Genomic DNA, 12,153 nt, shown 5'->3' with positions numbered 1-12,153 from the left:
TTTTTGTGTGTTTGTGTATTTATCTCCAAACTGTAAGCGTGCTGAAGAAAAAGCAGACAGACATACTCGATGAAAGTAGGCACCACATCCCTTTTTGTTCCAGGGATGGAGGAGCCCCAGCCTGACAGTGGTGAGAGAGGCCTACTGCACTGTCCGTGAGGAACGAACACACAGCGCAGTGCCTGACTGCACTGCTGCAAAGTTACCTTCTCCAGTTCCAGAAAACTACCGCCCTCACCACCCCCATACACACACACACACCACTGCCCTAACTCCACAAAATCAATCACTACCGGCAGACCATGTTAACACCAGCACAGTCCATGCTTTTCTTACTCATCTTAGAGGAAACTTTTCTTACATATCAGCATATGGTTACACGGTTCTTACCTTAAGTTCTTCCCACAGCTTTATTCTCATTTCTAGGCCTCGCTTCTTAATTTCTCTTTCTCTATATTGTCTCTTCGCTAATATCTTATCAAGCCTCCTCATCTTCCGAATAGCGTCTTGAAGTTGAGAATCTAATTCTTTCAATTCGCCTTCATCTATATTGTGTTGAAAGTAGGAATGAGCTAGAAGTTTAATAAAACCATGAAGCTTTGTTTTAACTATTTGTTCTTTCGTTCAACAATCGTTTATGGCTGATGGTAATAACTAACACTGGTGCCATGTATCTTGATTTACAAGGTGCTTTCACACCTATTTTTTTGTATAATTATCCACCAACCCTGTGAAATAGACATGTATCTCTATTTTACAGTTGAGATAACTGGGTTCTTTCAAATAGCTAATAAATTACAGCACTGAACTCAGAAGTGGGTCTTGTATGATTTTAAATGCCAAATTCTTTCTCCTTCATTTTGCTATACCTTCTATATTCATAACAGACAAGGAACAAGGATTAAGGCCCTGTTCTAAAGCTGCTTCAGACTAACTGAAAGAGCAGGCACGTACACAAACAGCTACTGCAAACTCGAGCATGTCATGAGTGACACTCAGTGGTTCCAACATACAGAAACAAAGTCAGAGAAGGACTCCATGTAACCAGACACCTTTTATCTACGCCCCTCCCATGTGTTCTATTTTCTTGAAGTACCTGAAAATGTTCTTGAGTTGTGGATAGTTAGTAGAAACTTATTTGAAACTAGGCACTCTTTAGCACTTTCATCATTCAGTTTTAACTTACGATTCATGATAACACTAATAACAGCAGCTAATAGTTATAGAGTTACCTGCTAGGCACAGTGTTAAGTGCTTTATTTACATGCATTATCTCATTTAATCCTCATCATATCTCTGTGAGGTGGTATAATTATTATCCCCATTTTACAAATTAGTAAACTGAGGTTAATTTGTAACTGAGTCACATACATGTCCCTGATGACATAAGTAATAAATGGCAGAGTCAGTTTCCACTCAAATACTTTTGACTCCAGAGCCAAAGCTATTCACCACCAGGCAATACTTCCCTGCGAAGTCTGATGAAAGATGATAATCTGTCAATGTGCACAAATGCTCAGATACTAAAGTCTCAGCCTCCTCAGGTTAGATCATTAGAAATGGCATATCATGCTAAGAAAGGCCAAATTTTACAACTTTTGAAAATCTGAAGAGCCCAGTGACATTTCCCTATAATGTGCGTCACTTCCTCTTTAAGAAAAATGAGATATTTTAGAGGGAATCAGCTTACCCAAAAAGAATACTGATCTTATTAATAAGGAGGCTCTGCAAATCTTATTGCTCACGTACTTCAAATGCAACAGCCTCCAGGTCTAATCCCCACCCGCCAACCCTGGCATTCTCATGCTCCATGTACACAGGCAGTCTATACAGAAGGCATTTTGAAGTAACTCATGCAGTACTGAAACAACATAAACAAATACAAGGTAAACTGGGCTGATGGCTAATCTCAAGTGTAATACCTTGTTTCCTGTTAACCATACTCCTGAGTCACCTGGGCTAACTTTGAGAGCTGACCTCATCCCAAACATATTCTAAATCAGTAGTTCCCAGAGTTTATGATCTCAGCTTCCCTTTACAGCCTTAAAAATTGAGAACGCCAAGTAGCTTTTGTTTATATAAGTTATATCTATTGATAATTATCATATTAGAGATTGAAACTTAAAAATATTGTAAATATTTATTCATTTAAAAATAATAAGCATGTTATTACCAATCACATGTTAACATAAATATAACATTTTTATGACAACTATATTTTCCCAAAAAAATTATTGAGAAGAATGGCATTGTTTTAAATTTTTCATATCTGGCTAATACAAGACAGCTGGATTCTCTTATCTGCTTCTACAGGAAATCTATTGCAATCTGTTGTTTCAGTTAAAGTATATAAAGAAAATCTGGTCTCACACAGACATGTAGTTGGAAAAGGAAGGAGAAATTCAATAGCCTTTTTGGATGATTGTGGATATTCTTCTTTGACACTACATCAAAACTCAACAGACAACGGGTAATTGAAATTGGTAACCTTATCAGTGAGCCTTTTGTATTTGTTCCATTAAAATCCATGGATCTACCTTTCATGTTGAATGGACCTTTTACCCAGCATTGCTAGTTTGGAAATCCGTGGTTCACTGAATTATGCACATCTTCCAAATGTTAACACATTTCAGTATACAATACCAAAAAATCACATTTGTTAACATTGTCACCAATTTTTACCAGAAAAGTCTAAGTACTGGGAAGCTGTCAAGCTCAGTGACATATACAAATTTTCCAAAATTCTAATTTTCACTTGAAAACTCAAATTTTCTCATTGACAAAAAATACAGTTGTTTTCCTTGAAGTAACAAGCTCATTTCATTTTTCTTTAAAAAATCTGCCAAATACCAAGGTCTGAATAATAATAGTTTGTCTGTCAGTCCTTCTTTCAAGTATAAATGGTGTTCCATTAAAAAAGCGGCCAGTTCAGCTCTCAGTTTAAACTATCACACAAGTTCTTTTCCTCAACACAAACTTCACGCTTTGGTACACAGCAGAATTGCTTTATGTGTACCCCCCATTTCACCACACAGGATATTAAAAAGATGTGGCTTCAAAGGTGAAGATTTAATAAAATTAATAATTTTTACTAGCTCCATCAAGGATGTTCTTGAGTGACACCGGCTCTTTCTTTTCTCTGCCAGTGCCTGGTCATGAAGAACACAGTGACTACTAGCACAATTTGGTGCCACTGACTTGATTCACGCTAAAGCACCAATGATTCTACCCACCACTGCTACTGTACCATCAGCGCACGTGTTCATTCAGTACGCAAAAAGGCAAACAGCATTATTGCACTATCGTGATGAATTATATCACTGACATATCAGTATTAGGACAAAAGTTTTTAATTTACAGAGCTCCTGAAAGGGTCTCAGAGACCCCCAGGGCTCTGCAGACCACGCTGTGAGAACTGTTGTTCTAATTCACTCTGACCAGAATTAATCTAATAACCATGAAAAAAGGAGTCCATTAAAATCCAAAATTTATTAAGTAGGACAATCCCTAAAAAGGCATTTATAAATTGCAGGATACATTTTATTGTACAATTTTAGTCATCAAAAAGATCAATCATGTCATAAAATGCAGAAACACTTTCCACTTGATTAATGTAAAATGACAACAATAACAATTTTATGAAATGGCATATTTTATTATTTTTCTAAGTATATTTAGGGACTCAATATTCTTCCAAATAAAAACTGGTGATTGCTTGCTCACAAAAAGCGATTATTTTTATTACCATTATTTCTATTTAGCTGATTAAAAAACATGCAATTCTAATATTTTAACTACAACATCTGTAATTGGCATTTGCCATCACTAGGTAATAGCTTCCTACCTGAACGTCCAGAGAGCATCGGACGCTGAACCGGCAGATCTTCATCTGGCCGCTCTCGAGCCAGTTCTATGTTCTCAGAATGCTTTTCCCCTTTATCATCATCACTGTTTCTACTTTCCTCTGTATTACTGCTTTCTGAGTGGCCCTCTTTACCAGAGTTCAATTTGATTGCAGTATCAACCTAAAAATTATTTCCAAAGAAACAGTTTTCAAAAATGATGTATTTTTTTAAAAATTTACATTTCTAGACTATTTTAATGCTAATGTAAGTATATGTGAGGACATACACACATACATTAGCGTTTAATTTTTCTAGAAATATAACACTTTTTAATTAAATGTAATTTAGCTACACAATTAAATTTAATAACATTTGCACCAAAGAAATATGCACTATTCTCCAGTGACTTCTAGCAATAATGGAGAAGGGTCAGGAGTCAGTCCTGAAGAGAAGGGCTCTCTGCAAGGCTCAAGATGAAGCATGGCGGTCCCTGTTCCCTGAGCTTACACTCAGATGGAGAGTCAAAGGTCTGGAGCTGGGCTGTCCATAGGATAGCCACTAGACACAAGCAGCTGCTGAGCAGTGGAAAAGTCAACAGTCCAAACTAAGATGTGCTTCTAATGAGATTCTTCAAGTCACAACCATATGCTTTGGTGATTAAGTTATGTTTATGCTATTCACAGTTGTTCAGTTTCATTTTGGTTTCTCTTTACATTCTAGCAAAGTTCATTTTGAAAACACGAGTTTGGTACAGGTGTGCTTTCCTGAGAGAGAACAAAAAAAGACATTCATGGCTACATCAGGAAAAAACAGGATCATGGGGCCCTGGGGGCTGCACATGGCAGTGAGAGTCACAGAGGAAGGGAATACAGCCCAAGGGAGAGGCAAAACCTGAGAGAGAGAGAGAGAGAGAGAGAGAGAGAGAGAGAGAGAGAGAGAGAGAGAGAGAGTCATTTCTGGGAGGAGTACCTTTCCCCTCCCAACGGAGGGACCATCCGCTTCAGTCCTTCAGTCCTTCAGGATTTGGCTCTGGGAGGGTTTTATGTTCTCTCTTCACACCATGTGGTCAACTCTCTGCCACTGTAATCTGCGCCCCTTTGTGAACCTCCAGGGTAGAAGGTGGGTAGCGCTGAGAAGTAAACTACCAGGGATGCAGAACTGCACAGGCATCCCTATTGGCCTGACCTGGGACCAAGCCCCAGCCGGACTGAGCTGGGTCAGTGGCATAATCATCATAGCCAACATTTACTGAGGAATTCCCATTGGTCAGGCCCCATGCTGAGCACTTTACACACACCGCTTCGTTCACTCCTCACAACCACCCCATGGTACAGGCATTACTATCCAGATTAACAGAGAAGAAAACAGATCCAGGATAAAATGAAACTAGTGGAGGCCCAATTTATAAACAAGCTCAACAATGCCTACTTTATGAGGGTTCCCTGTTCAAAAACATGCTTCTGTCAAAGGGTAGGTAAAGCCTGAAATTCCATAATACCCAGTAAATCCTTAAGGCTATACAGTTCTGTAAAATGCTGAAATTACTTGGAGAGCTCGCATGAGCTCTGTCGGCCCTTTATATCTTGGCATAAATGAATTGAGCTGACCTTTCCCTGAGAATGGGTGTTTATATAGGGGAATATGGAATATACAAAACATAACTAGATATTAGCAACATACTTGGATAGCACACTTCAGCATACACAAAGGCCCTTCACATGTAACATCCCATATGATCTTAACTTTTAGAATGAGCAGGAAGCAATAAGGCAAAAAGATGAAATGGAGAATAAAAGGTAAATTTTGCCCATTTCACAGTTTTACCCATAGGTTTCTACCCCACTAGCACCAACCATCTTCCCCATCCCACTGGCCTCTCTGTTCCTAACCCACCTGCTCTTCTACCCTGGGGCCTATGTGTATGATTCTTTCTTCTAAATTCTCAAAGCCACATTCCACCTCCATCTTTCATTGCCCCACGTCCCCTACTCCATACCTCCATGTTAGTCCCAGCAAAGGTAAATGTCCTATAAAAACCCTTCCTAACAATTAGATTCCCTATTTGAAAGTTGTGGGATTTTTACACAAATTACAACTAATGGCTTTTTCAAGAAAAGTGTTCATAAACAACAATAAACCAAAATTTTTAGAATAGTAAATGTATTATTACTACAGAAATTTCATTAAAACTCTAGCATTTTAAACTCATTTTCTGACAAATAACAATTTTTGCTAAGAAATTAATAAAAGACAAACTTGAACAATGAAACTAATACAAATTCAGGGTTTATTATTCAGACAATATATAAGGTTTTACAGACACTGATTCATTTCCAGGCATCAGTCCACATTCAGTATTACCTGTGGCATCTCTTCCTCAGCCTAAGACAAACCTTACTGATTTTCCATGAACTTCATTAACACAAATCACAATGTTTAGGAGGCTTTCCTTTTGATATAAATATCAAAGTCCCTGTTGACTAATAAATCATGTTAGAGTTTGACATATAGCTTAGTGGGTTCAAATATAATCTGACTTGAAGTGATCACTGATATTTTTCTTTAAATAAGTCTTGAAAGAAGTAATATTAATCTATGCATTAAAACACATATGTCAATATTGTGAACTTGTTGCTTTAAAAAAAATCACCATCCAGGAATATGTAAGGAGAAATACTAATTCTGTGATACTCTATAATTTGTCAGGTCTTTGTATATTACCCTACCTACATAAAATTAGAAAATATTCACTCTAAATTTATTGAACACATGTTCCGGGGTTATGTACTACGTGCCAGACTTTATGCTGAACGCTGTGAATAACAGGAAGGATTGCCCAAGTGAGTAAAAGAATTGTGGCCAATAGCTAAGATATATTGAATATTTGCTAGGTGCTAGTCACTGTTCTAAGAACTGCAGATATTTTATCTCATTTTACCTTCAAAATCTACCTATGAGGTAGATAGTATTATTACCCCTTCGAACAGATGAGGAAACCGGCACAGAGAATCGAAGTAATTTGCCAAAGATGACATAAAATGTGGTCAGCAGAGCCCTGATTTGGACCGATGATTCCAGAATTTAGGCTTATAATCATTATGCTTGGGTCTAAAGAATCTAAAATTGCTTTTAGTCTCCAATTTAGGCTATACAGAAAGTGGAATAAACTGAAATCCTCCATCTACCTAGAAAGGCGTAGATGAGATCACGAGAACGTTAGGGAAATTGCCAGCAGACAGAAATTAAAAGGAAACTGAAAACTAGAACAGGAATCTTGTAAATCCTTAAAGCAGCTGCCCTCGTTGCAGCTGGAGTAGGAGCAACAAGGGGGAGCAAATGAGGATGCGCTGGCCTCAGAAAGCTGTGGGCTTGGTTTTACACCCATGCAGGAGTAGACTAGGCCTTGGGCCCAAGCAAGACAAAGAGATGGAAAGGAACCTTCCCTCTCTGCTCCATAAAGCTGGATCCCTCAAAGAAGGGCCTCCTCCTTGAGAGGGTAGACTAGAAAAACAAATAGATCCACAAGCACAGAGTAAGAACAAAACATGGGTCTGGGTTACAAGTGGGGAAAAGTCTTCCCTGAGCATCTGCAACCACAGGGTCATGCTTCCTGTGGGTTTAGGTTCCAATTTATATTATTCCTGTGCTCTGAGATGCTTAAAGCTGGAAAATTAGGAAAAAAAGAAAAGATTCATGCCAGTGAGATCTCTGAGTCACCTGGCAGAAGCAAACAGAAACCTGTTCTGGAAGACAAGGTTGCAAATCAGGCTCCATCAAATTCCCCAAATTAAAGCTTACATTCCCAAAAGTTCAAAAGCCATGAATATAAGACCAACAATAAGCAAGAATCACAACGAAAAAAAGAACTTAAGATATTAAAAAGCTGATAAAGATAATTATATAAATATTTTAATGGGTACAAAAAAAGAATCAGAAACAAGAGAAGATCAAGATCCTGTAAAGAACAGATGGATTTGAAAATAAACTAAAAAGAACTTCCAGAAATTAAAAATATATCATTGAATTTAAAAATTCAGCAAATGGATTAAAGAGAAGATTAGACATAGTACAAGAAAGAATTCAAAAATTAGAAAATCCATATTAAAAATTCCCCAGGATGAAGCACAGAGAAATAAATGAATAGAAAATATTAAAAAGAAGCTAAGAGGGGGCCAGCCCGGTGGCATAGCGGTTAAGTTTGCACGTTCCACCTCAGCAGCTTGGGGTTCACCGGTTCGGATCCTGGGAGCAGACATGGCAGTGCTTGGCAAGCCATGCTGTGGTAGGCATCCCACATATAAAGTAGAGGAAGATGGGCATGGATGTGAGCTCAGCACTAGTCTTCCTCAGCAAAAAGAGGAGGATTGGCAGCAGATGTTAGCTCAGGACTAATCTTCCTCAAAAAAAAAAAAGCAGCTAAGAGACATGAAGGATAGAAAGGAAATATTCAACAGACACTTAATATGACTTCCAGGATGATGAAATAGAAAAAAATGCAGGTAATATTTGAAACATGTGAAAACACAATGGCTGAGAAGTTTCCAAAATAAACAAAACACACAAATCTTTATAATGAAGAAGTACTAGTCTCCAGAAGGATAAACTAAATAAAACCAAACGTAGGTGAGTAATAGTAGATACCAAAGACAAATAGAAAAAAATTAAAGGAACCAGAGAAAAATATCTAAGCTAGACAACCCATACGGGAATGAACATTGGGTTTATAAAAGCCTTCTCATTGGCAACAAGAGAGGCCACAAGCACCTAAACGTAAAATATGTAACTCTAAAACTCTCAGGAGAAAACATAGGAGAAAATCTTTGGGACCTTGGGTTAGACAAAGAGTTCTTAGACACACACAAAAAAAACCCACAGTTCCCGAAAGAAAAAATTTGATAAACGGCACTTAACAAAATTCAAAATGTTTACTCTTCAAAAGACACAAAGAATGAAAAGTCAAGCTACAGACTGGGAGAAAATATTTGCAAATCATATATCTGACAAAAGACTCTGTCTAGAATATATAAAGAATTCTCAAAAATCAATAATGAGAAAACAAACACAATAAAAAAAAAGTTAGGCAAAAAATATGAAACATACATTTCCAAAAAAGAGATGTGAATTGCAAATAAGCACATGAAAACATACTCAGCATTATTCATCACCAGGGAAATGTGAGTTAAAACCACAATGAGATACCACTGTATACATATTAGAATGGCATTTTTTAAAAACTAACAAAATCAACTGCTGCTGAGGATGCAAAGCAGCTGGGACTCTCAGACATTTCTGATGGGAATAGAAACCAGTTTGACAGTTTTCTATAGTTAAACATACACTTACCATACAACCCAGCAGTCCCACTCCTAAGTATTTACCCAAGGGAAATAAAAACCTATTTCCCCCACAAAAAAATTCAGCATGCAAATATTTATAGCAGCTTTATTCATAATCACCAAAACCTGCAAATAACCCAAATGATCCTCAACTGGAGAGTGGATAAACAAATTGTGGTACACCCATACAATGGAATACTACTTAGCCAGAAAAAGAAGTGAACTATTGAGACATGCAACTACATGGGATGTTAACAACAGTCTTGGTTTATCAATTGCTAGAGGTCAGGAGGAGGAGTTTAAAGCATTTCTAAACAGCAAAGCACCTTGAAAAACGCTGGTTCTGGTGAGAGTACCTCCAAAGAAGAATTTGAATCTCTGCTCCCAGGACGCGTTCTTGAATTTGAGGCTGGTTTTGAAATTCCGTCTAAGTTTCCCTTAATAATATCCATTGATATCCTGAAACAAACAAACAAAATTTAAAGTTATGACTTGTATGTATAAATGTTTCATTAGTGTTAACATGCAATTAACTCAAAGCCTTTGTTATAAGGATTATGTTGCTAGCAAAGTCACTCTAGTCCAGTTTCATCAAAGACCTCTGCGTCCTGCATCATTAAATCTTATGTCACTGTAGGTGGAAAACAGGCTGCCCAGGATGTAAGATTCTGAAAGGGGCTAAAAAAAGAATGCAGAGGTGAATGCCATCTCAACAGCTTCCTGTGCCTCTGAAACATTGCTGTGTCCTTGGCCAGAGAAGACACTCGTGGAGCCCCACACCTCCCAACCAAGCAAGATTCATGCTTCATGGTAACGATTTGCTAAGCCCTCTACTTTCTTCTGGTTTTGCCTCCCTTATTCTAGTCCTTCCCATTCTAGCTCAGCCTTCAGCCCAGGCTTCCCTCCTAGCTCTGATTTCTCCTCTCCTCTCCTTCTTGGTGCCACATTTTCATGGAGTACCTATCTCCAGGTCACTGCTCTTTTTCTATCAACCCTCCCCTTCTAAAACCCATGATTCTACTTCTGCCCTCTGAAACAACAGAGAACAACACCTCCTTTCTCTGCTGGAGGACAGACTTCCATTATCCGGCTACACATCGCCAATCTCTTTATTTTCATGTGACACCATCCACAGGCCTCTCACCCTCTGGCTGCTCTACTCCCTGTGCTGTTTCCTAAAGCAGGAACTATTAGGCATGGTGGTTTAAACTTGTGGAAGAACTTGGGCATTACAGGCACATTGATCCTTCCAAACTGTGCCCTTGATCAGGACCATTCCAGATGTCTTCAGTAAGGTTAAGGTATCATGCACACTGAGTAAAACGCAAGAAATAGGGAGAAGTCCAGATTTTGCCTTCTTGATACTTAGATTTACATATGAATGGATATCTCCCAACAAATCTTTTCCTAAATTCTTCTCAATTATGAATTAAACCATTTCTCTTGTAACAGAATGAAGAAAGGCAATGCCTCTGGCCCAGAGAGTGTAACAATGTCCTTTTCTTACCCTACAATATGACTCATCTTTCTTTCTTTTTTTGAATTGCAGAGGCAGAGTTCAGGGAAGTTTTGGACACAGGAGGAAGCACAAACATGAACCCGATGCTCCTCCAAGGCACACAGAGGAATAATATGATTTGGCCTCCAACCATTCAGTGTGCCAAAGCTGATGATTAAGGGACCAGTAGGTCAACTCTTTCCTTCTCAGCAAATGAAAAAGGCATTGATCTCAATATTATTCAAACTCTGCAAAAGGGTCTGGGCTCACTCAAGAGGGCACTGACGTTATTGTTGTGGGATGACGGATCACCCTGGCCCGTCACATCACAATCAAAAAGCATAAGTCACCAAAAGGCCACATGTCTTGTAAATGCCCTAGGCACCCTGTCAAAGGAGACTTACTGCAGCTTACAGAGGGGGCAATGAGATGGAAGCATGTGCAGAGCCAGGATAATACATGTCAAATGGCAGAGGCACGGGGAACCATCAATGACACAGATCAGCTTTAAAAGGCTCCAGAAATCTTTCAATTTGTTTTAGAAATAAGTCTGTTCTATTGCGTCTGCTCCTGAAAATAATAAATTAAGGGAAATATAGTTCCCAGGGTAGGCAGGGATGTAACTGACAATCTACTGCATTTGATCATGTAGAAAAAGCATGGATAAAGGGCATTGAATTAAAATTGTATAGATTTATTTGAGTGTTTGAGAAGAAATCTCAATAGCCACATAGAAATTTCACAAGAAAAATAAAGCATTGTACAAGAAGGAAAGCAATCAAGGGATCATTAAATACTTACAACTACATAAGCACTGAAAGTTGACTTAACCAAGGCTGCACCTTAATTATATTGACTGTATGTGGGGAGGAGTATGTAAAAAGGAGATAGGACAAGGAATCTAATGTGTCATAACAGGAAATCAAAGAGAATGTCCAGTACTTGATAAAGCCAAACGATGGTTAGATAAGCATAATATTTATGAGTTTAAGATGGTTGCCTCTGGAGAGTGAGACTAGGGATTGCTTCCTTCTTTTTCCATTGTAAATGCTATAGTACAGTTTGACATTTGTGACTATATTATTTCAATAAAAGTAAAAACTAATTTCAAAAATAATAAACAAATGTAAAATATGAAATGTCCAAGGGACTGGAAGGAAATATAAAGATAATTCATATAATAATGAGGTTAATTACTTACTAAATGTGACACCAAAAGCATAAATGAAAAAGTAAGAGACTATGGGCTGGCCCGGTGGCAAAGCGCTTAAGTTCACGTGCTCCACTCAGCGGCCCAGGGTTCATGGGTTCGGATCCCAGGCACAGACCTACACACCACTCATCAAGCCATGTGTGGCAGAGTCCCACACACAAAATACAGGAAGATTGGCACAGATGTTAACTCAGGGAGAATCTTCCTCACCAAAAAAAAAGTAAGAGACTAACAGATTTGATTACATAATGTTTAATGCTA

The 12,153-nt window shown here is 38.2% G+C and overlaps 1 protein-coding gene across 4 annotated transcripts in view; it reads right to left on the bottom strand.

Moving 5' to 3' along the window:
• Positions 1–12,153, bottom strand: part of FSIP1 (fibrous sheath interacting protein 1) — a 169,847-nt gene that overhangs the window by 152,145 nt on the left and 5,549 nt on the right. Inside the window, exons 2-4 of one of the 4 annotated variants that reach the window (XM_008528950.2) lie at positions 9,508–9,640; positions 3,845–4,025; positions 391–545 (exon numbers count right to left, since the gene is read on the bottom strand). In XM_008528950.2, the coding sequence (XP_008527172.2) occupies positions 391–545; positions 3,845–4,025; positions 9,508–9,633 (462 nt within the window). In that variant the 5' untranslated portion in view covers positions 9,634–9,640. Of the gene's footprint in view, positions 1–390; positions 573–3,844; positions 4,026–9,507; positions 9,641–12,153 lie in introns of all 4 variants that reach the window. The other 3 variants (XM_070625513.1, XM_070625483.1, XM_070625502.1) reach the window with 3 other exon arrangements.

Source organism: Equus przewalskii, chromosome 1 (assembly GCF_037783145.1).
Source record: "Equus przewalskii isolate Varuska chromosome 1, EquPr2, whole genome shotgun sequence".
In the NCBI taxonomy this organism is placed as follows: domain Eukaryota; kingdom Metazoa; phylum Chordata; class Mammalia; order Perissodactyla; family Equidae; genus Equus; species Equus przewalskii.
This window is presented reverse-complemented; position numbering and strand designations above follow the sequence as displayed.